At 39.3% G+C, this 25,678-nt stretch overlaps 1 protein-coding gene across 3 annotated transcripts in view; it reads right to left on the reverse strand.

Annotated features, from left to right (window-relative positions):
- Positions 1-25,678, reverse strand: part of TBC1D5 (TBC1 domain family member 5) — a 370,039-nt gene that overhangs the window by 35,834 nt on the left and 308,527 nt on the right. For 2 of the 3 annotated variants that reach the window (XM_020807270.3, XM_078377254.1), the window contains 4 exons: positions 14,011-14,096; positions 10,587-10,840; positions 6,104-6,193; positions 919-1,082 (listed from right to left, as the gene is read on the reverse strand). In XM_020807270.3, the coding sequence (XP_020662929.3) occupies positions 919-1,082; positions 6,104-6,193; positions 10,587-10,840; positions 14,011-14,096 (594 nt within the window). The remainder of the gene's footprint in view (positions 1-918; positions 1,083-6,103; positions 6,194-10,586; positions 10,841-14,010; positions 14,097-25,678) is intronic. The other variant, XM_020807289.3, reaches the window with a different exon arrangement.

Below are 25,678 nucleotides of genomic sequence, written 5' to 3' on the forward strand. Positions count from 1 at the left end.
CCCGTGTATTCTGTCGATCCCACCCCTGCAATGTCACCTTGCTTGTGTTTCAGGCAAGGAAAGCTCTGCCTGAAAAATGATCCCTATGTGGAACATGGACAACCAGTTAGAGTGAGAACTGAAATGTTCTGCTGTAATAGCATCACTAGCTACTAGAGAGTCACAATAGTTACACTGTGACGACTTATGAATCCAGATCTTCCTTTGGCTGAACATGTGTTTGATGCTACTCAGCCCTGCCTCCTCCTGCAGCCACCCACTCAGAGGCAGCACCTTGGCTTCTCTGCCCTGCCTTCTCCAGGCACTGCCTCTGAGTGGGCACTTGCTGAAGGAGGTGGGGCTGAGAAAGGCTGAACACCTGTTTGGCCAAAGGACAAACTGTCCTGAAGAGGAGAATGTTCTGTATTCATGGAGGCTCTCCAAGTGAATAAATAAATCAAGATTCCGATTCACATGTGGAGTCTCCACAGTCAAAGGACACTCTTTTGCTGCATATTATTTCTTTGCAATGCACAGGAGTGCAAGAAAACTGGAACTGGAGGTGGTGGGGTTAGTGTGCTCCCCTCCTAACATGATTCATTTACACATGTAGTTAGTACTGGAATAGGGCACACAACTTCTCTACACAGCCATACTGGCAGCCCTATATAAGGCATGAGGTTCAGAGTTGGTAAACTGAAGAAACCAAGTGTTCTTTTTATATGAGGGAAGAGATGTGCAGACAACGCATGAGCTAGAAATCAGAAGAACGTAGAATCCAGGTGAAATACTCTTCCATTAAAGTTAAGAACAGATTTATACTGCGTTTCCTTTCCACAAACAGATACATGCCAGTCTACTTTTATAAGCAGAACAGTAAAAATTAAGTAAAACAATATGGAATAAACAAAATACATTTCGCAAGCGTTAGTGACTTACAGACTCTTTTTTGCTCATACTTCTGCTGTGAGAACGAGAATGGGAAATAGTACTGAAAAATGATTCTTTTTTGGTTGCAGACAAAGGTGGAGACCCTGTGTATTCACGTCCTCCAGACAAACTTTCAGTGCTTGGAGAAGCGCTGACATTTTTTGAACTCTGCCCTGTAAAGCAAATAGTCAAGAAAAAAAAGTCACTGGAAAACATTGCCATCAAAGAGGTCCCTATCTGAAATGTCACTCAGGGCTTTTCATAAACAGATCGACACAGAGTGAGATTTCATGACATCAAAGCCCATCTGTCCATACACATAGGGAGGTATGAAGTGCCGCTGTGAAACAGACAGGCCTGCACAGAGTCAGGTCTCTTTAGCACATACCTTGCACCAAACAGCCACAAAGTCAAAATCAAAAAATGAATGCTGTACAAGAAACACAGACCTTACATTATGAAAAGCCTGCATTCAGTACTTGATTTCTGCACACTGTTTGCTGCATTACAAATCTGGAAGGAAAGGATGAAATGGCAGCAAAAGTAGAAATAAGGGAAGGTCAGATTATATGTATATAGGTGTTGCTCCTGGGAGCTGGGTGGAGTGGAACCACTCTCTCATATGTTTTTATATTGTCCATTCTATACGGATATCCGCAGAAAATATCTAGAAAAAAGAGGGGCCATTCGGATTGTGACACATTGAGGTCATTATGGTCAGTTCCAATGCAGGATGTGGTGGCCTATTTGAATCAGAGAGTGAGGAAACACAGATCGAGACATAATGAATTTGTAGATCTAGTTAATTAATAAGTTGTTTGTTATCTTGTATAAGCAATTGTTTTGCATATGCCAATAAAGGTTTTTGATTTGATGTATATAGGATACAGGGATTCTGTATATCACTAGCAAATTCATTGTCCCCAGGGCTGATACATATGAAGTCAATATGGTTCCACACACTCATAAGAGAAAGGTATCAGCAAGGTTTATATATAATAATAGAAGCTGAGAAACTAATCCTCATTCTGGTATAGAATTTGATGGTCTTTTGGGGGAAGGATGGGGCACTAGAGTAGAGAAGGGATATGAGAGAAGAATGGAGTATGCCAGACATGGCTGGCTACTACCCTGAAACAGAATGCTTTGTGCTGCAAATTTTCTTATAGATCCCACTTGCAAAGTCTTAATTCTGAGAGTATTCAAAAGCTCCTCTTGTTCATTATTAAGTCTGTGACAGAAATTAATATATACTTTAAAAGTAATACATAAGTCTTCATATCTTGTATCAAATAATCATCACGTAAATCAATGCTCACTTGTGTTTTTTCATTTTTAAAGCCAGAAAAAAAATCATATTCTGATGCCAGAATAGCTTTATGCTGTTTAGCTGGAGTAGATTACTTCTCTTAAATGATTTTACTCCACACTTTACCTGCACTGTTAACAAGAGTTACAGAAGCTAACAGTGAAACTAGAAGAATCAAAGCATAATGGAGTAACACTGTAAACACAGGAGATAAAATTTCAGAAGGTAGAAAACTATTCAACAACAGAAGATGTCAGTACTATAGATATGGATAGAAGGCTTTGAAAGGAAGGTTTAGAAAGGGAGTTTAAAAGGCTTGGTGTCTTCTGTCAGCTTAGCATAACTCAGCTGTATGGGCTACAAAGGAGAACCTCTCCAGCATATTCTAATGAGCAGGTAGAGTGAAGGCAGTTCTACAATTAATGATGGCCCCAAATTATTTAGCGTATTCTAAACTCCAGGTATGATCACATGTGGAAACTGATGTACTTACAGAGCAGTCCAAAGTAATCTATTTTGGGACCTAAGTTTGACAACCACTGCTCTAGAATAATCTACTATTTCCTTTGTGAAGTCAAGAGGTGTACCTGGTGTAACATTCATGTTCTTTATGTTCCTGCCAGCTGTAGTCCTCTACTCTATGCCATATCTTTATTTAATAGTGAATCCCCACAATCTCTGCAGCAGGTACTGCACATGAATGCCATATTTTCGGCCATAAAACTCACTGGCTGCTGTAAAACACTATTGTTGCCATGCTTGAACAAAGGATAGGAAAATTATGGTATTTGAAATATTAAACATACACATACTGCTTGCTATGCTATCTTCATAATCTTTAATTACACTAATTTAATGTGGTAGAAAGTTATCTACATTCCTGCATAGTGACCTTCAACAGTAAAAATATAATAAAGTGCTTAACTCTGCAGTGTTTCAACACCTGCTTCCCAAGCAGAACTGAAATCTCACCATATTTATTTCCTCATATAGCTGCTCTATAAAAGACTGTCTGAAAGTAGTTAGCCAAGGGCTTCTAATCAATTGTCATTTTACTTCCAACTTATGGGACACGTAGTTGTTGTGAAGTCTTGGAGCTAGAGAACAGGATCTTTAGCTAAATGGACTTAAGGTGACATGTTTGCCATTCTAATTAATAGAATATTCCTTTCTGAAGCTCATCAATTATTGTAAATTGTAAACTGTAGTATAAAATGAAATGAATATAATAAAGGAAAGAAAGCGTGAAAGAATCAAGATGTGTAACACTTGCAATCAGGGACAACTGGCAAAATACGAAACACAGGAGGAATCGATATTTTAATGTTTAAGCTTTTCCTCCAAAACTGGTGCTGCTAACGACTAAAAACAAAACACCACCTATAAGAAATTGGTGTCCAAGACAAACCAGAAGTATGTTGAATTACCTAGTGCTTTACAAGGAAAAACAAAAACTTTGGAGAAGATTACATAGCAAACTGAATTTAACTTCAACTATCTCATGTTATGATAATCCTTTCATTCTTACAAGTGTTGCTGACAAAACTTTCTTTAGCATGGATTCTATTTACTATTACTAACATGTTGTGCAAATTATTCATTCATTCATTCATTCTCAGATTTTGAGGTCCTTCAGCGAACAGTTTTCAAAAGCAGATAAACAATTTAAAAACTATTTTTACACCCCAAAGACCATATCAAACAATACAATCTTGGTTTTCCACTGGAAGTTCATAAGGGATGGAACAAACCTGACTTTCTTTGAAAGAGAATTTGACAGTTACAAAGCGAAAGCTCTGTCCTCCCATGTACTCACCACCCTATATTCTCCACCCTATATTTCACAGGGCCTCCATGGAAAATCTCAAATTCCAGGCAGATGGGAAGGAGTAGCCTTTCAAACAACTTGGCTCAAAGCCATTTATAGCTTTGTAAATCAAAACCAGCACCTTGAATTTTGCTCAGAAACAAAATGGAAATGAGCGCAGTTGCCTCAAGACTGCTTTTTGCACTAGCTGTAGCTTCTGAACACTTCTCAATGCTAATTCCGCATAGAGCCCATTATAGAAATCTAACTTGGAGGTAATAAAAGCATAAAACTTTGTCGTCAAATCCACTTTCCTTAGGAAGGTACACAGGTGGCAAGCCAGTCAATGCTAGAGGCACCTTAGCCACATCAGCTACATAGTTCTTCTTTATCAGAAAGTTCTTATCTGGAGCTCGGACTGAAGAATTTAAGTAGCTACAAAAGTTTCACCCCAGTTTCTTGATGGAGGACTCTGGGTTTTTTTGTGTTACCTTGTTCCTCAGCTAAAGAGAAAAGAAGGCCACGTACAGTATTGTAAACTGCCCAGAAAGTATTTTAAGTGTCATTGTGACATATAAGCAGCAAAGTTTCTTTGTTTGAGGAGCTGGGTTGTGATAGTCAAACAAAAGCTACCTGAGTTGTATTGAAAACCACACTTTCAACACAGCCTCCACTTTTAAAAACTTACGTACCTCTGAGAAACAAGTCTGGCACAACCATCTACCATGAACTTTTGGGACCATAATTTCTCTGCACTATTGACTGATGCATGTCTGAAGAAGTAGACTTTAATCCACAAAAACTAGCAGACTGTTTAATTTTTTTTTAGTGGCTCAAAAAATTATCACTTACTCCCGCATTGTAGTGTGTAAGGAACACATGACTCTCTTTTTACAAAAGTTATTTGCCTTTCTTCTTCAAAAACACCAAAGTTTGAATATCTGAAAAAGGCAATGGATATTCATACCTATTTAATGAAGGAAGGCGGAATCATAGTCCTCCTACTGGAAGTAATACAGTGAGGAGCAGTATAGGTAAAATGGAAATATCAGAGGAAAGGGAAAATAATATTAGGGTCAGATACAATTGCCATAGGAGAAGATCATGTAAGATGCATGTGACCTGACATGTTTTGTACGAATATGTAGACTTTTGTTATAAAAAGTCCATGATTATTGCAGAAAAGTCTACAGATGGGCACAAAATGTCAGTGTGGCACCTTGCCTCCTCTGGCAGGTGCCCAATCAGAAGCAGTGCCCCAGCTTCCCTGCCCTGCCTCCTCAGGGTGCTTCCTCTGAGTGGGCACCTCCCTGAGGGCATGGACTGTTGGCCAAAGTGGCACAAAAATGTTACACTATGCAAAAACCAAATGTTTGCCTTTGTCCCCATTGTCGACACTAATAACAAAAGTTAAGAACTGCCCAGTTGTGGAGAACTGTCAACATTAGCTTCAGACTGGACCTTTTACATTTCCCTCCCCCAACAAAAAGAATGTGACAGGAGCCAAAGGTACACACACACACACAAACCAGCTGTGCCATTTGATAATAAAAGAAATGAAAATATATATTTTTAAATACTACTTTGGCTCAGGAAATTAACAAAGATTGGCTGAGAAAGTGTTGAAAAGAAAACCAGTGAAAGAAATGTGAACAGGATATTATTTGATTTCTGCTGAATGGACTTACAGAACTAAAATGTGCTAGCTTAAAATATAGGTTCTCAACTGGATCCCATGATAACAAGAAGATACTATATCTACACCCCTAAGCTGTTTCATACAGTGGACTTGATTGGTTTGCTAGAGCAAGTGGCAAAAAGATGAGGACCTACTTAAAGTCTAGGGAAATAAGAATGTGAAATTAAAGGAAGTTAGTAAAGAGTGAAGCTGCCACTGAAAATAAAAGAACCACACTGGGCATATCTCATAGGGCTATGAAATCACATTTCTTTTTTCTAAACAACAGTGCCACTCTGTGGATATATGACATATGGTACACACTGGAAATGACAACACCACAATGAAACCAGTGCAAGTCTGGGGTTCCCAAAGACAATGTTAACAGGCAAAAACATACCATGAGTTGCTGTAGCAACTGTCCCTTGGAGGGCACTTAGATTCTGGACAGGAACCGATACTTGAGCCTCATTGCCTGTAACTACATCTCCTAATAAATTAAAAAGTTAAAAGGTCTTTATAGTTGCATAAATAAACCAGATATTTCAGCTTCTGTGTAAAGAAAAATCAAAAAGGAGGAGCTATATTTTACACCTGGTCTGATTTCCTTAACATATAAATCCAATAACCGTCACCCTATAATGACAACTCAACCCCTGCCCCACTTCCTATCTTGCCCTTCCTTCTCAATTCTGTCCTCCGCGGAGTGTTTGTTTGCTCGTTTGTCATGTATTACTTTGTAAAACCTCCATTGTTTAACACTGTAAAACAATGTGCCAAATATACATTCTAAAATATAAGACATTCATTTGAGGTCAGGTTAAATCTCTGACATGCACAGTGAAAATGAGATTTTAAATAATTGTTAAGAAAAAATGTTTGGCGAGAAAATGGCAATAACCATTTAGTAGGTACATTACTAAAAAGCACCCAAACAATGTTTATCACCTCACAGAAAAAGCTGATAATGTATCAGTTATTAGAAATATACTCTTCAGGGCCTGGGCAGTTTCATACCATTAGAGACTAAATAATAGGATTTCATAGTTAGTGGTTGATTCATTTAAAAAAGCAGCCTTGGAATTTCCATTTATGCAGCAGTTCAGGCTTGTACACAAACTTTTAAATGAGAGTCAAATGACTGACAACCAAATTACACACTTACAACAATCCAAACTAGACAGAACTGTATACTACTAGGATTGACACATCACCTGTACCAACAATTTATCTCTGCTAGCTTCTCTGCTCTCACTGTAATGTGAAGTAACTCAGAAGTGAGATGACCATATAATGAACTAGTAACATTTGGGATAAAAATATAACAGGGATAAAAATATAGCAATAATAAAAATATAACAATAAAGCTTAGTTTATTTAATGAGGTTTTCTGCTGTTTTTGCCAATACAGTAGGACTCCCTTATCCACGGGATCAGTATCCACCAAGTCACTTATCCACAGTCTGAAAATATAAAAAATATTAAAAGAAAAAATTCAGAAAAAACTATTATCACATGTATTGCCAGAACTGGACACTAGAGGGAGACAGAGACCATGCTATGAATATTTGTTAGTGACAAATACACAGCATGGACTCTAGTGGCCACTTCTGGTAATGCATATGAGAACAATTTTTTGTTCCCTCTCCTTGGTTTGGAACCAATCTCCAGCAGAAATGGTGTTCCTACTGTAGTAAATTTATACAAAGCAGGCACATGAATAGTGATGCTAGTGCATTGCAGTTTGCCTTGTTCTTCCTTATTTCATTTTATTTTTCTCATCTTTGACTCTTTTATTTATTTTTCCAATTTCTCATCTAAGTAATGGGAGCAAGTGAACATCCAACCCCACACATTTCATCCTGCACTAAATGCATAAGTATTCAAAAGTATTTGTAAGATTAATGGCCTCTTCTGTTTCTGATTGTGGCTATTTTATAGTACACAACTTACTACACAACCCATCCTAGGCCAACCTTTCTCTGTGACAAGCTGAAGATAAGTCAAAGCCCAATTCTAATAATTGTTGACATCTAAAATTGTAATTTTAAAATTTACTACAGAAGCACACTTTTCCCAATTGTACTGTGGATTTAAACTCCTTATGCTTCTTCATGTACAAAGACTCTGTCGTGTTCATGTTTCTGTCAGAGGCATTCTAGGTTTTTGTTAAGAGCAACTGAGATATCTTAAACGTCTAGGCTAGTTGAAATGTCAATGGCTGGTAACTAAGTTTTCTGTGGCTTAGAAATTTTAGATGAACAATTCCCAGGGAACACTGTGAGAAGTTTAATTTAAACCATCATCATTAGAGGCTGCAGGGGTTCTCTAGGAGTGGTCGGATTTGCTCTAGAGAGTAAAGCAAATAGTGAAAGATTTATTTTATTTATGGATTGATTGAGTTCTATCAATTGATTGACTGACAAATACTCCTGGATTATGCAGTTGCTATTTACAAATAACAGGAGAGATGTATTGTAGATTTTACACTGGGATGCAACTCTTGATTATTTATATGCTAAAATTATTTTTGATATTACTGTTAGAAGTTAATACAGTACTTCAGAAGAACTGAAAAAAACTGGCAGTTGTCTTTCAAATCCATAAAATGATCGCCTTTCAGAACAGCTTATCATCTGCATGGGGGTCTGGCTTTCTGGGACTGTCTTTACATGATCAGTATTTTTTGAAGAAATCATACAAAGCCAAATATGGTTTTATTGAATAACAGTAAAGTTGAGCCATATAAAATGCTTAGTTGTAGTTTTAAAATATTGCAATGAATCTAAGGTATGGCAGTAAATTCAATGAATTTCTGTTTAAAAGCAGAACGTCTAGAAGGAGAAGGAGGAGAAGGCATGGCATTTCAATACCGTAGATAATACTAGGTTCCAATTTTCTTTGAAATCTTGTTAAAATGTTTTACAAAGATACTAATAATAGCAATTCCAGCAATTTCTTAATGCCCTTTGTTGTACTAATAGTGAGATCCAGGTTAAAAATAAAATATGAAAATCTAGAATCCCACATTCTCTCTCAAAATCACTTACCAAAGAAAGTAGGGATTTTACACAAATTAGTCAAATACTATTTTCCTGATTATTACAAAACTGTCTTGTAAATTACAGTAGATAGTACATTGTGATTTACAGTAGAACAGTGTATGTGACACAGTGTCTTACATGTTATGCTAGGTATCACTTCACAGCCTCAGGCTTGGTGGCTTTTTCATAATCCTGTCCCTCCGAGCAAGCATTGAAGGAGAAACATCAGTATGAAAGCAGCAGCCTATTTTTAAGGCAGTGCTTCCCTTGGGCCCCCCAGATGTTCTTGAAATACAACTCCCAAAAGTCCTAGTCAGCACAACTAGTGGTGAAGGCTTCTGGGAGTTTTAGTCTAAGAACATATGGGGACTCAGGGTTGGGAACCATTGCTTCAAGGCCTGCAAAATCACCACTAATAGTGAGCAAATATGTAGCAGAAGACTTAATAGGGCAGGGACACTAACAGTCCTCCATTTGAGACTGAGATCTACTTCCTGAGGAGAGAAGTACACACTAGTTTGATAATCAATGTGATTTCATCTTAGTGGCAAAAACTGCAAAAGGAACAAATGTACTGTATAAATCATTAATGGAACTGGAGAACTCATAGTCTGTCTACTAGCTCATTTATGGCAGAAAATATAGCTGCTTTCTCCAACCTGTAATTCCAATGTAATGTAAAATGGACTATAAACATTTGGTTAAATGTAGTAATTTCTCCCATTTATGTTTGGTGATGTATAAACACTGCAAACACACCAATCTGTATCCACAGTATCCTCAAGTAGGACTATAACTTACATTTGGCAGAGTTACAATACTTTTTTTTTCATTTGTTTCAGTGTAAGAAAAACAAATTAATTTAATATACTTAACATCTAGTTCCAATATGATATACAATTATGATGTATGATGATAATCCACTTGTGGTACTCGTGATGATTATATATTTGGCAATGACTGACAGAACTTTCTTAATATCATACAGGCGGAGTTGTTCTGACCCAGAGAAGGACTGAGAAATGGAGACGGGAAAAGATTATAGAAGCCAAGACATAGGAAAACAGGAGGCAGAAGGTAGGGTGTGTGAAAAATATCTCACAGTTGCCAAGATTAGAGTTGAGAAAGGCTCCCTGAGGATTTTATATGTTCCCCTCTGGAGAACTTCATTCAGGCTTGAGACCAACTATTTCTCCTGGCCTGTTTTTTTGCCAGTTTGCACAGAATATGAATAGAACCGCTGTCTCTGTAAAATGAGTGCCTTTTCCCTTTGTGAAGTTTAGCCTCCATACTCAGCCAGTACGACTGGACAGAATGCCTGATCCCAAAGACACAAATAACCTGTCCCACTTTACTAGTTCATGTAACATGGTAACAGATCACATTTCCAGTATTCTTTGTTTTACAGAGCAGTGCGAGAACAATTTGCAAAAATGTGCACGTTTTCCCTGAGATTGAACAAAACAAACACCAGTTGCCTTGGGGCAGCTCCTATTGAGGATAAAAAGTCTGAAGGTTTCTCATTTCCTGTATGAGGATAAATCCAAAAAGTTAACATTAAAAGGAGGAATACAAAGGAGAGAGGTCAAGAGGGCATAATGAGTGAAAACAAGAGAAAACAACAGGTAAGAGTTGGAGAAGGAAAGGAAAACTGAAGAACAAATAAACTTAGAAAAGAAAGTCAACACGATCAGTAGCAAAAATGAAATGTTTATGTGGAGTTGATCCAGCCAACCAGATGTTTGGCTAAAAGTCATTCATCTTCTTTATTTTATTTTTTTTAGTTTTTTTTTTTACTGCAGGCTATCTTCCCAGGAATTAGTAATTTCATATATTTACCTTTGCTTAGTTGAACTGGCACACTTTCTGACTTCATCATTCGCTGTTGCTGCTGCTGCTGCTGCTGCTGCTGCTGTGGGAGCTCTACAATGCTCCTAACTGGCACTGGAACAGAGGAGAAGTTACCACTGCTACCTAAAACTGGTCCAGGAGCACCACTTGAAGTGATAGCTGGGGAAATGAGCTTTCGCCCAAAATTCAACAAGCTGCTGGAAACTTTATTTATGTTCAGTGGAGCTACTTTGGCACTGACTCTGTAACACAAAAGAAAACCACATAGTGGCTATTAATTGCTTACATGGAAGTGCAAAAATCTTTCAGAATTTTTTTTAAACTTAAAAGAAAAATGCAAAACCAGGACAATGTTAGAGTGCACACAGAGAACACAAGCTATACTCATACTTAGACTAAGCCAACTTAAATCAATACCTTTATTAGACATGTGAATCTTATTTCAGTGACTTTTATCTAAATACTGTATTATATTTTACAGTGGCTCCAGTCCTTCCTTGAAGATCCAGAGAACTCAGAAAGTGGTGCTGGGGGAATCCTGTTCGATGCCCTGGCCACTGGCCTGTAGTGTCCCTCACAGTTCTGTTTTGTCCCCATGTTTTTTTTAACATCTAAATGAAACTGCTGGGAGAGTTTGTTCAATGTTTGGTGTAACCAGTATACTGATGCTAACCAACTCTATCTCTCCTTTCCATTTAATTCCAAGGAAGCTGTCTTGGTTCTAAACCAGTGCCTGATATCAGTAATGGGCTGGATGAGGGCAAACATACTGAAATTTAATCCAGATGAAACAGAGGTGCTTCTAGTCAATTGGAAGTGAGATGAGGGATTAAGGATACAACCTATGTTGGACTGGGTTACACTCCCCCTGAAAACTCAGGTTTGCAGCTTGGGTGTACTTAATGGATTCATTCCTGAGTGTGGATGTCCACGTTTTGGCGGTGACCAGGAGTGCATTTGCAGAGTTAAATCTGGTGTGGTAGCTGTGACTGATTTGGCTACAGTGACACAGGCCTTAGTCACCCCCTGCTTGGATTCCTGTAATGCACTACACGTGGGATTACCTTTGAAGGCAGTTTAGAAACTTCAGCTGGTTCAAAATACAGCAGCCAGACTACTGAGTGGGCCAGGTATAGGGAGCACACAACACCCCATTACAATAATCGCACAAGCTACCAGTCTGTTTCTGGGACCAATTCAGTGCTGGTCACTACCTATGAAGCCCCATGGAGCTTGGGCTTCTTTCCCCATCTGAGCCTTCTCAGCACTTGAGATCATCAGAGGAAAGCCTCCTCTCAGTCCCATTGCCAGAGTATGGATGGTTGATGTGCACGTGAGAGACGGCTTTCTCTGTGGCTGTTCCCAGGTTACAGAAGGCTCTCCCTTGGGAGGTCCGCTTGGCCCCTTCCCTTCTATCCTTCCACCAACAGCTGAAGACCCACCTATTCAGGCAGGCGAATGACTGAGTTCCTGAATGCCTTTTTTATTTAAGATAGTTTAAAATGTTTTACATGCTTTTAATCATTCAATGTATTTTAATCAATTTTACACTTAAATTATTTTTAATGCACAACTTACTGTGTTTTTAATTCTATTCTTTTTAATACTGTGAACCACCTTGAGTCCCCTTATTGGGTGAAAGGCAGTCTATAAATAAGAAAAAATTTAATGATGTTGGGTTTTTTCTTCTTCTGTATAGCTGAGTGTGTGCAAGTGTGGAACGTTTGTCTGAAGATGTCTTTGTCTTCCTGTCTGTACAAACCAGATTCGCCTGTGTCAGAAATGGAAACGTCTGCTTTGAGAAGAGCCATTAACCTGTCTGGAATAACTGAGAAAGGACAAAGCTGAAATGGTGCAATCATGCCCCTCATCTCAATTTTGATAACTTCGTGGACCAGAATTATGACTGAAAAACAGCACAACCTTCCTATGTTGCAGCTATAAGCAAGCAAGATGAGAAGCTAGTGCCAGAGAAGATAGTTTGACAATGGGGTAATCTCCTCTTCATGCTACATTTGAACATTTTGATATACGGATGTAATGGATGATTGCAGCCATCAAAGAAGGATCAATATCTGTGTATTCATCAAGATGTATAAGAAATGCACAACAATTAGGAAAAAAAGAGGATTGATTATGCTGCATAATCATTAAAATATAAATTTAAAAGCAAGGTACTAGTTTTACAAATATTAATCTGAAAGAGATATGTATCCAGCCTTTGGAGCAAAATTAACTGATCTTGGATATAAACCACATGTTTTAAAACAAGCCGAGCAGTGATTCTGTCTCCGCTGACTTTGTGTAGATGAACATATTTTATTTAGGAGAACTGAAGTTTTGTTTCTTTATATATGGAACTGCAAACAAATTGCTATAATAATGCACATTTGTGTGTTTTTTTAAAATCTGCACCAATTTCTGCAAACCCACATTGTAATTTAAACTTGAACCAAATAAATAAAATATGTAATACTCAGCTGCGTTTTCTTTTCAATTTCTCCTTGTCAAAGAATTGTTCCTTCCAGCAGAATACAATGTAAGTTGTTCAGTCAATTGAAAATGGGAATTACCATCTACATAAGTGCCTACAGATCTTCTGAGACAACTTGTATGAAGAGCTACAACACTGATAGTTGAATACACACTGCTTAAGGATAATTACCAGTACTTTTCTTTCCATGTCTTCTCCCTCAGATTAGTTTAGGATTAACACAATTTCCTTAAAATAACTAGTAGATATGTGCCATTTGTGATCCTTTTAAGACTATAACAGAATTCTCCATTCTGGGAGTCCCACCTGACAGTCAGTCACTTATGGACAACTAAATGCAGCTCAAGTGGGAGAAAAGCTGCTGGATAGCTCAATAGTTTAGGTATCAAGCTGTGGAGCCAGAGGTTGGGAGTTCTATCCCAAACTGTGCCTCCTTGACAAGGGTTGGACTTGGTGATCCAGAGACCCTTCCAGCTCTGCAGTTCTACGTTTATTATGATTATTGCAAGCTTAAGCTGGAAGGCTTTGTGGCCTAGCAGAGGCCTAGCTCTGCATAGTTTCCTGTTCAAAAAGAAAGCTGCCCAGTGCAATTATTCATTCATTTATTTAAAATATTTTACCCCACCTTTCTCCTTTAAAGGAAGGCAAGGTGGCATACATCATTAAAAGTCAAAGGAAGCCTGTTTGATGCCTAATTTATAGCATTCTTGGTTCCAGAACGGCATTTTAAACTGCTAGCAATTAGCAGTTTAAAATGCCGTTAGAGTTAGAAGAGTTAGAATAATTTTATCTGTGTTCATTATTTCTTGCATGATGTCCCAATTGGTCAATTGTCCCAATCACTCCGAAATCCTAACAGATCATTTCCTATTTACACCTTTTTTGGGGTAAAATATTAGACAAACAAAACTTGATTACCGAGTTTTATTCATCAAATCTGCTCCACGTGCTTTGTAGTAATCTAGATTTTGTTGGAACTGGTACGTCACAGGTCTTGGATTTCTCTACAGAAAGAGAATGATCATTATAGATGAATAAACATATTTGAAAACACGGAGAACAAGGTTATCATTCAATGCTATTTCTAATAGAATTAAGTAATACAGAAAGAAAATAAGAAGAAATAGAAAAAGAGAAACATATGTTTCATATTTTAGTTTAACAAATCAACGAACTGGGGAAAATTATTACTGAGGTGCAGGTATAACCAGAGTTTAGCCACTAGATGGTGTATACAACCTTCTCTCCTATTATTAAAAGAAAATGCAGGATAGAATGTCAGCCTTTGATGAAAAGCACCATATATGGTACAGAATATCTATATCCTGTTTTCTCTCCCAGGCAAATGGAAAATTTATACAATTAAAAATTACATATTATTTTAATATACAGTATTTGATTGGGACTCATATTGCTTTGAAGGCCAATACATTTCATTTATGGCAGCATGTAAAGTGATCTCTGAGACAGTTTCAGGCAAGAAACATCTATTAAGGACATTAAAATATCAACTACCTCATGATGTATGTTGCAGACAATTTATTTTCAGCATATGGCCACATTAGTGACAGGCAGCGATGTAGACTGGGTCACTTTGGAATGGTTTAAAATGGTGGGGCCTAATTGTTTTGACTGCTCCTTCCTTTCACAGTGTAAAAAGAATACATCTTCAACTCCACAGTGATCTAGATTACTGGACAGCAAGGAAAACTTGTTTATTTGGACGAATCCTAAATACTCTAAATAAATAGTAGGCTCCAGCCCTAGAATAATCTGGAATGGATCGGTCTCTATTAGACAGTTTGGAGTGGTCTAACAAGAACATTGTGTAGCTGACTCTTTAAAGTGATCCTAACCATTCTAGAGGGGACAATAGAAGGAGAAAAACTGTGTAGTCATCTTCTCAGTTTCTTGAAAAAGGAAAGACATTCTGGTTCACAAATATGGCAGCTGAACCCTTAAAATACAAATGACATGATAGTCCCTTCAAATCTGTAACATTCAGGTCTTTACATTTAACAGAGCTAACTGTGATGGGGGGCTGAACTCATGGCCATCCAGTTCACAGCAACAAGGGAAGATGCTTGTGGAAACCAGCTCTATTATGACAGTGGGATTTGATGTTTTTAGATAATGTAATATCCCAATATAAATAGCTGTACTGACATGAGCCACCAAGTATCTGTAAAAGTAACCATTCCAGACTTCTGACTCATTCCATGGGCTCCTCTCTCTCCTGCAACTGTGGTGTGATTAATAGTGGAACTTGGCTAATGACAAACAAATAAAACATCATATATGAACTTGGCTCCATTTGGTGAAGATGCGGGGACAAAAAAAAGGAAGGAGAGAGGTACTCATAGTAAGTCCTTTTCTCTTTTGTAGTCTGAAAGAAATAAAAAGGCATATAAGTAAAATCCTACTATCAGACCAGGGTTGCTATTGGTTTTGTTGGAAAGAAAAGAAAAAGTTCCAGCATTATTGCTGAACATTTAATTTGTTTTGGAACTTCCTTTTTTTGATCCTCCTTGGATTTGAAGGGATAAAGAATTTTCATCCCCAATGGACACTTCTTCTAAAAATAATTGCTTTACAATTGCAGTGCCAAGGCTGGTCAGACGGCACACAAAAATGACTTAAATTGGCCAGCTCTCAGACTTCAGACATATTTTTATACAGTGGTGCCTCGACTTACGAACTTAATCCATTCCAGAATGGTGTTCGTAGGTCGAAATGCTCATAAGTCGAAGCACTATTTCCCACTGAAATGCATGGGAACAGGATTAATCCATTCCAGCATTTAAAAACAAACAAAAAAACAAAAAACAAAAAAACACCACACTAACAAAAAAAAACCTAAAATAATAAAGCACACAAAAGCCCCATCAGAAGGTGTTGAGGCTTTAAAAACAACAACAACCAAAAATAAACATAGCAAGCCCCGAAGGCTGCAAAAAACAATCACCAAAAACAAACAGCACAGAAACACAACCCCCCTCAGCCGAATCCCACCCTGCATAACCCACCCTGAAGTTTCTAAAAAGCAAAAACCAGCACCTTACCAGGCAGACCAACGTCTCCTCTGATGACACTCACTCCCCGGTGGATGGCAGCTGGCGACAGGCCCCAGCCGGCAGCATAGGGCAGTCAAGGCGGGTACAGCGGGGGCGGCCATGGAGGAGGGGCCCTTACTCATGAATAGACCTGCACCTTTGGCAGCCCTTACACATGAGTAGACCCACACCAGGGATGAGCAGGGAGCACACCAGCTTCCTGTGCCTGGGCGATCCAGAGCCACCCCCACCTCTCCTTCCTCCTGCGCCACAGGAATAAAAAAGTTCCCTGACCCCCAACTGTTGGGGCAAAAGAGGTACAAAGAAGCAGCCTCTTCACCACCAATGGTTTGAATTTCCCACCTTTCCCCCCTGCCTTTTTTTGTTCTTATGTCGAAGCTCTGCTCGAAAATTGAAGCAAAATTTTGCGTCCAGAGCTGTTCGTAGGTCGAAATGTTTGTAGGTAGGGGCATTCATAAGTCGAGGCACCACTGTAGACCCTACATTACTATCACCCTAATGGCTATACTACTTATATGGAAAAACTTTATGAGAAATCCCTTAAGGCCTGAAAGCCAAAGTACTGAGGAATTAGGAAGACTGGGTAGCCAAGAGATTTTTCTAAAAATAGATAACCTTGTATGATATGATTTTGTTTCAAGAGATGTGGTCTCAGGAGTTGGTGCTGATCAACGAGCACATCATATACCAATCCCAAGCCCATGGAGGTAAAATGACACAATTAAAGGAAGTATAGTTCTTGTTTTCACAAAGCTTCAGGCAATAATCACCAATTAAGATGCATGTAATGGATGGGCTTTGGCCTCCATTGTCAGTTTTAATCACAGCTGTCTTTTGATTATGAATGTTTATTTTCTCCTGCAAGGAACAAATCCATGGTATGGGAGATCTGCTCTAAACTTTAAGAGTGTACAGCTAACCCTCTTTTAATGTCCCCCAGTGCTCTTGCTGTGCTGACCCATGATTTTGTTTGTAGAATTTGACCTTCTGCTTACTTGCTGCATCCACATTTTAATGCTATTCCTCCAAAATACAAGTCCGTAAATCTCTTTATGCGGTCCAAAGATACAAAACTAAATTGAAAGAAGTTCTAACAAGCTCAGATTGCAAGCAAACTAGAGCTTTCAAAAATTCTCAGTGCCGCAGTTCAAGGTGGTACCCCCGTAGAGTTTATATACTGATCAGGACTTGAAACTCGTGCCATACATCTTGCCCTAGTTACATGTAAATTGGTGAATTTCATGGTCTACTTAAAAGATGACATGTTGAAGTACAATGAGCACCAGCCAAATTTTTTGGAACTCAATGTTAGGAGCCATGTATCTCCTCTTGCTTTCACACTTTCCCAACATCAGGGGCTTTTCCAGGGCGTCTTCTCTTCTCATGAGATGACCAAATTATTGGAGCCTCAGCTTCAGGATCTGTGAGCACTCAGGGTTGACTTCCTTCAGAATAGGTTTGTTCTCCTTGCAGTCCAGGGGACTCTCAAGAGTCTCCTCCAGCACATAATTCAAAAGCATCAATTCTTCGGTGGTCAGCCTTCTTTATGATCCAGCTCTGACTTCCATACATCACTACTGGAAAAACCACAGCTTTGGCTATGCGGACCTTTGTCGGCAAGGTGATGTCTCTGCTTTCTAAGATGCCTTTTAGGTTTGTCATCACTTTCCTCCCAAGAAGCAGGCGTCTTTTAATTTCGTGGTTGATGTCACCATCTGCAGTGATCATGGAGCCCAAGAAATTTAAATCTGTCACTGCCTCCATATCTTCCCCTTCTATTTGCCAGGAGGTGATGGGGCTAGTGGCCATGAACTTAGTTTTTTGATGTTGAGTTTCAGACCATTTTTGTACTCTCCTCTTTCACCCTCATTACGAGGTTCTTTAAGTCCTCCTCACTTTCTGCCATCAGAGTGGTATCGTCTGTATATCTGAGGTTGTTGATCTTTCTTCCGGCAATCTTAATTCTGGCTTGGGATTCCTCCAGTTCTGCCTTTTGCATGAAGCAAATAAATAAAACTACCTACGTGTTAATAAAATCTTCTGCACTAGCATAGTCTTCCTCTTCCCCCCCCCCCCGTTATTTCAAGTGGTCTAATATCCTTATCACCCTGATTAGTGACATCAGACATTCAGTTTGTGGTGAGGTTATGAATTTGATGTTGTACGCATGTTTTATTAAACATCTGACTCCTCACCATGCCAACAATCTTCATCAACCTATAATGAGGTTATGTTATTGTATCTATACATCTCAGTCCTTTCTGTGCTAGCAAACTGCATTTATTTTGACTTCATCTTTAGTGGCTCATCTGTGATAATAATAAAGACTGATTGATTGATTGACTGATTGACATGTGTTACAAGTACTGTAGGGTACTCAGTTGGGAAATCCTAAAACAGTGGAAAATATTTAACAGAACAGAATGTAACTGAAGCTAGATAACCTTAATTCATTCAAGTCAGAGATGCAGAAACAGTGCATATGCAAATAAATTGTGTGCCAAGTAATATTTTCACCTAAGTGATTTTATAGAAAATCAATTAGGCTTAAAAATGCTCACCCTGTAATAGTCTTATATAGATATAATTGTGATCAACAGGTTACCCACCTGTAATTATAGTTCTTCAAGAGGACCTCTGTGATTCATGCTGGGTGATCCACACCTGTGTGGAGCCTCATTGGAAAGTTCTAGAGCTTCTGCCGTAGCAAAAAACACATTAGAAAAGGTCCCCTCCCTCCTCGTATAAGTACCTTGGCACCAAGGCTCCCCTTTCAGTTGTGTTAACCACTGCTACATTAAGCAGAATGGCATGACAGTGGGGAGGATGGGTGGGATGAGTGAATCACAGAGGTCCACTCGAAGAACTACAATTACTGGTGGGTAACCTGTCATTCTTCTTCGTGGCCTCTGTGAATCACACCCTGAAGTCACAGAGGCCATGGTGTCTATACACTTTGCACAGTCAAGGCAGGTACCATAGCACAAGAGGTGAAAACTTGAAATAATGCAATGGTATTTTCTCTCTTGTGTGGAGGAAGAAAGGTGCAAGCTTGCGTGGAATCTATGCATGTGCCTATATAATGAATAATCTTTGTAGGTTTCAAATTTGATTTTTGTTTGTTGACAGCGAGACAGAGGTCACAAAGGAGGGTAAGGGTGAAGTGAGTGTCCCATTGGGCCTTGTGACGGGAATGAGCTACGAGGAGCCAATAGCTGATATATGGAAATATGAGAATTTTTTGCAGCCTGAGGTAAGCAGCTACTGGTGCCATGAACTTGGTGAATACTCTTGGAGCTGTTGCAACGCCAAAAGGAAGCCTTTTGAATTGGTAGGCTTGTGATCCTAGTTGAAATTGAAATAATTTTCTGTGTGAAGGATGTATGGAAATATGGAAGTATGCGTCTTTCAGATCTATGACAATGAACCAGTTATTTTTGCGGAGTAAGGGAGAACTGATTCAAGGGTAACCATACAGAATTTTGTGGTAACAATGTATTTGTTTAACTCTCGTAGGTCTAAGATAGGGCGAAGACCTCTGTCCTTTTTGGTATGGTGAAATAGTGAGAGAAAAACCCTTTGTTGTGTTGTGAGATGGGTTGTATGGCAGCTTTGAGGAGTAAATTTCTTGTTTCCTCTTGTAAGGCTGGAGATGGTGGAGTGACGACATGTGTTGCTGGAGGTTGCTGGAAGAAATGGATCTGGTAGCCATCGTGGATGATGGACAGTACCCAGGCATCTGTAGGATGGATTCCCAGACAGGTAGGTGTTTCCAGAGGGCAGGATGGGTGGAGTGATGTGCAATCTCGGTCATGGGAGTGTCAAATGTGATGTTTGGGCTTGCGGTTGTTGCACCTAGTAATGGGTTGTTGTTTGATTTCTGAAATAGGGTGTATAAGATATTTGTTTTGGAGGATCATGTTGGAATTTTGATATAAGTTGTACAGTCGTTTCCATTGATTTTGTTGGGAGTGTTGTTGTTAAGATGGATAAATTCCCCAACCTCTAGCTGCTGATCTTTTGCACGTTTTCCAAAATATTATCAGTTTCAGCATTAAAGAGGCCTGCCCTGTCAAATGGAAGGTCTTCAATAAGTGCACGGGCATCATCAGCCAGGCCAGCTGTCCTTAGCCAAGAGAAATGTCGTAAGGCTATTGAAGTGGCCATTGACTTTGCTGTGGCGTCTACTGTGTGCCTAGCAGAAAGCATCTGTTGTTTGGCAACGGAAATACCTTCTTGTTGAAAGGTTTGAGCGAGTGCTTTTTAATTTTCTGGTAAAGATTCGACAAAGGCTGACATATTGTCCTAAAGGAAACGTTGATATGCACCCATGGCTCCCTGGTAGTTAGCAACATGCATGGTGAATGCTGCTGATGAATGAAGCCATCTTGCCATTGAGTCAATCCTTCTACTGTCTTTATTTGTGGTATAAGGGTTTGTCAATGTTGAGAGCTGGATTGTGAAGCTTCGACCAAAATAGAGTTTGGAGCTAGCTGTTTTTGAAGAAATAGAGCTCCAGGATCATGGACTCTGTAGAGGTCATTGATTCGTTCAGACATGGTATGGGAAGAGGCTGGTTTTGTCGAGGATTGTTGAATGGTATTGAGTAGAGATGGAAGCATCGAGATGTGTACTGGAGTAGTTGTATCTTTAGAGATTGGGTCGTATAGATCAGTGACCCCCAACCTTGGGCCTCCAGATGTTCTTGGACTTCAACTTCCAAAAATCCTGGCCAGCAGAGGTGATGGTGAAGGATTCTGGGAGTTGTAGTCCAAGAACACCTGGAGGCCCAAGGTTGGGGACCACTGGTATACATGATCAGCCGTTTCTGTCAAAGGATGGTGGATTTGGAGATTGAGAGACTTAGCCATACGGATCATAAGTTGAGTGTAAGTTTGGAAATCTTCCGCTGGTGATGGAGGGTCAGCATCGACAAGGTTGGATTCTGGTGAGGTAAGTAATACTGATGGTGTCTGAGGTCTGGATCTGTGATCAGAATAATTGGGATCATGTCAGGAGTCAACGGATTGTCGATTGGCTTTGGTGTCGATAGGTTGAATGTCATAGTATTGACGTATGTGGCTCAATGTCAATGGAGGTGTTGGCGTCAAGGATTTTAGATATCGAGAGATGTCATTTGAGTGTCCATGGATATGGACAACCATATCCTCATTGTCGAACTCAGGGTCATAGTGATGTCGAGTTTGATGGCTTGGTTCTATTGGGCAATGAAAATTGTGCATCGATAGAGGGACGGAATGAGTGTCCATGGACCAGGTATCACGTTCTCAGGGGTTACAACAGCAGAGTCCAATAAGCCCGTCCTATGTCAGGAATTCAGGGAATGCAGAGCTGATATTCAAATATCAAAGCCAACTCACACAACGTAGTCCAGGGTCAGAGTCCAAAGCCAAAACACACAACGTAGCCCAGGGTCAGAGTCCAAAGCCAAGGGTCCAGAGAACAAGGTTCAAGGTTGTCAGGAGCGTGGATGCAATCCAGAAGTTTGACTTGTTGCTTCCACAGACTTTCAGCCGTTAGAGAGCTGTTTATATAGTAAAAACAGCCCTTGAACTGCTGGAAGCCTTTTCATCCTGTCAGAACTCAGGGCTAGTTGATCAGATGTTTCTGCGGGCAGCCTTCAAGTGATCCTCTGACCTTTTTGTCATAAGTCTTCCCCGAAGCCTGGCCCGAAGCCTGTCTACTGGGGGAGGAGAATCTGGAGGCGATTCAGGTGTTTGTATTTCTAATCGCTCAGCATTCTCCTCAGCTACAGTTAACCCTTCAGGTTCCAGATCTTCGGCTGCACTCATGACACCAGGATGGATATCAAGGATCATCGATATCGGAGCCTGTGTCTCGGTGATGTTGAAATGGAGGTTGTTGATGAGCTGGTAAAGCAGTGGAGTATATAGACGCTGGAGATGCCAAGAAAGAGGAACGATTTCCCTTGTCTGGATTAATGGGAAAATATTGGGAGGCTGGATCTGTAAAAGCCTCGTATGTAGAAGAAAATTGCTCGACTGTCCTGGACTTCTAGGTGCCAGGTAGGGAGCAGGTTGGAGTTAATATGGGTCACGGTGATATGGCCGTTTCAACACCAATGGCTGTCAAGATCAAGGCCCGCCATAAAAAGGTATGGCTGAGCTGGATAGAGCAACTGGCTGATTGGTGGTTGTGGGTTGTCTGGTTGAGCACTGGTTGGGGCAAATGGCAACCCGGTGATAGTGCTGAACACGGGTTGGACCCACGCGTGATGAAATAGATGGCTCCAGGGACTGTTGGGGCCGATGTTTCTGAGGCGGTCGTGGTGGACGATCAGAAGTTACCAAATAAGGTATGGTCTCTAGTTGTTGTTTGGAGTCGACCCTGTCAGGTGAAGCAACTATGGAAGGGCTGCTCAAAAGAACAGAGTGTTGAGGACTGGGAGGAGAAGATCGACTGGGAGGAGAAGATCGATGATAGATCAACTCTGTCATTCCATTCCAGTGATTGGGAGCAGGGTTGATGAGAGGGGATTCCATCATCGTCAGAAGGTGAACCAATAGAGATTGATTCGGCAGTTTGTTGAGGCTGCTGAGAGATGACTGCAGCTTTAGATTTATGCTGTTTAGGTCTTTTAGGCAGAGAAGGCTCTGGAACCGAAGAGGCTTCGGTGGACATTTGACATTTAGTGGAAGGCTCCGATATAGAGGATTTTGGTATTGAGCACTTAATGGGTTTTTGAAATTTTAGACAAAGTGGATGGAGCGTCGGAGTGGATGGTGTGGTCGGTGGATGTTGTTTTGAGGATTCAGAAAGAGCCTTATCCATTGCTTTGGTTTGTGAGGTGGCCTTACAAGGAGGTAGGTCATTTTGGTTAGTTGAAGGGATTGTTCCCAAAGACAGAGTTTTAATCTGGATAAGCAAGAATGGAGGATTCCGTGCTTGAAGTTCTTATAATGCTGGCAGGAGGACGGCTGGTGTGCCTCTCCCAAGCAAAAAAAGACACTTGGCATGGCCGTTGGAAAGTGGTATTTTGTTATCATAGACCACACAGTGTTTAAGCAGGCCCAAAGGGGCCATGAACAGGAGAAAATAATTTGAGGAGAAAAAAAATGATGATTATAGGTGTGTATGTGTGCTGCAGTCAGAGGCCGAGTGAAGTAGAAAAGAAAAGAAATCTGATGTTAATGAATTTGTATCTAGAAGTTTAAAGGAAAAAAGATTGATAACAGGAAGGAATCAAGAATAAACTCTTTTTTATTCACAGAAGCAGAACTATGAGGCTCTCAATGCGGCGGTTGAAAGAAACTGAAAGGGGAGCCTTGGCACCAAGGTACTTATATGAGGGAGGAGGGGCCTTATTCTAATGTATTTTTTGCTACCACAGAAGCTCTAGAACTTTTTGATGAGGCTCCATGCAGGTGCGGATCACCCAAGGTGTGATTCACAGAGGCCACGAAGAAGAACCAAATGATTAGAATATTACAGGCAGTTTTAAACAAGTATTTGTTATGAAGACACTATATTACTCCCATGTTAATTAAAAAGAAATTATTAATAAGAGAGTAATATCAGCCCGAAATCCAAACATATTTTATACCAAGGCATTCATTCAGATAAAATCTTATATTTACCAATGTCTAGAGGTGTTGCATAGTCTCTGAAATCAATAATAATTAAAAAGAAACTGGTTTGGAAAATATATAGGCTAGAATTCTGTTGGCACAGCTCAATGTGTACAAGGCTGATGATGTCACCAGCTGTGTGCTTTTATTTTTAATTAAAAGTTTCCAACTTCCCCTCCAGATCCTAAGTTTCTCTAGGGTTCAATTTAGACCTGGTGAACACTTGGTGGGCTTGGGACAGAGGAGGAAAATCTTTAAGGTCTGAAATTTGCTGTCATTAGTCCAGTTCCAGGCAGCAGTGATTTTCAAAAATTAGAGACTCCCTCTCCCATTACAAGGCCAGCAAAGACTATCTCAGATTGAAAGGAATCCCTAGGAAACCTCAGAACCTGGGTCGAATAGGAAATTTAAAATGAAAAGCTGGAACTGATATCATCAGTGTTATACACACAGAAGTATTCCAACAGAGTTGGAAAAGACAAAATGTTAATGGGAACGAAGAAGGAAGCTTTCAGATTTGCAGTTCTATGTTTTCCTGATGTATAACAACTTTTTAAAACAGACATAAGGAACGTTTTAATACTTTAAAAGAAAAGAAAATCCATTTATTTCCTCATCATGCATTTGATCTTCTTCTCATCTTTATGAATAAAGAGACTACATTTTTAGCATATTTTTGGTCTAATTTATTATGATTGAAATAATACAGTTTATTTCTTGAATACTGCTTGTTTATAAATATCATGTTCCCTTATCTTTTAATGCATGTGTATTAACTTATATTCACTATTTTCTGTTCTGGCTCCATTCAGTAGAAATAAATTTCAGGGAAGTCGGACTGCATATTTGATACTGATATTCCTAAATCTATTATCTAAATCTAATTTTCAGATAATAGGCAGCTGATCTGCCCATAAGGACTGAAAGACCCAGCATTTGCCTTCTAAAAATCTCCCCCCCCATAAGGAGGAATCAAATATTGTTGGAAGGTATCTTACAAAAATCATTTTCATAATTTTATTTATTGAAAAAACTTATATATTGTACTGTCTTTCAGAGCAAAGCTCTCATAAATCATTCTAAAAAAGGTAAGAACATTCTAAAACAAATTTAAAGTCATGACTAAAACAATTCAAGTAAAAAAATAAAAACTGCAGCAAGTTCAATATGTTTGAAACCCCACTCAAGGGAGTTTTAACAGAACACTGTTTGTTTCAATATAATTTAAAGTTCTGTTTAAACACCAGTTAATACAGAATAATACTACAGAATAGGTCCTGTATTCCTTTCTTGCCACTTGCTCACTCCTCTCCAAACACTCAGAATTGCACTGCCAAAGCTGTGGCTCATATGCTACGATTACATAACGCTGCTAGTTGTACTAGTCAGTATTGGAGAATTATTTTTCTTATTCCTATTTAGAGCTACTAATAAAAATTTTAAAACATTACTAAGAGGAAGAAACTAAAACCATGCATGGCTCAAGATTCGATTATGTGTGGGAAAAACAAAATCTCATATTTGAGTTATGAGAGTTGATTAAAAAGCTTTGGCTGGTAATTCATAAATTGAATAAAAATTCAGCTTCTGAATTTCCAGTTTCAGGTTGTATTTTCTTTTTCAGTACAATCCTCTACTACAGCAATACATTTTATCTGTTCTGTCAACTAGGAATTCCAGGTCTCTGCTTTTACCCTTGCTTTACTGCAGCTTTCACCGTATCTTCATCTTTACAATAATACCATTTCATGTCAGGAAGCAGTGGAAATTGTGATGTGTGAAATCTGGGCTCTAAAAAGGGTTACGGTGAGTATTGGTATTAGATTAAGATTACGATTAGGTCTGGGCACCAATCCATAATTGGGTTAGTACTTTGAATCAAAAAAACATTCACAAGGGTTT

The sequence above is a fragment of the Pogona vitticeps genome, chromosome 6, assembly GCF_051106095.1.
Source record: "Pogona vitticeps strain Pit_001003342236 chromosome 6, PviZW2.1, whole genome shotgun sequence".
Taxonomy (NCBI): Eukaryota; Metazoa; Chordata; class Lepidosauria; order Squamata; family Agamidae; genus Pogona; species Pogona vitticeps.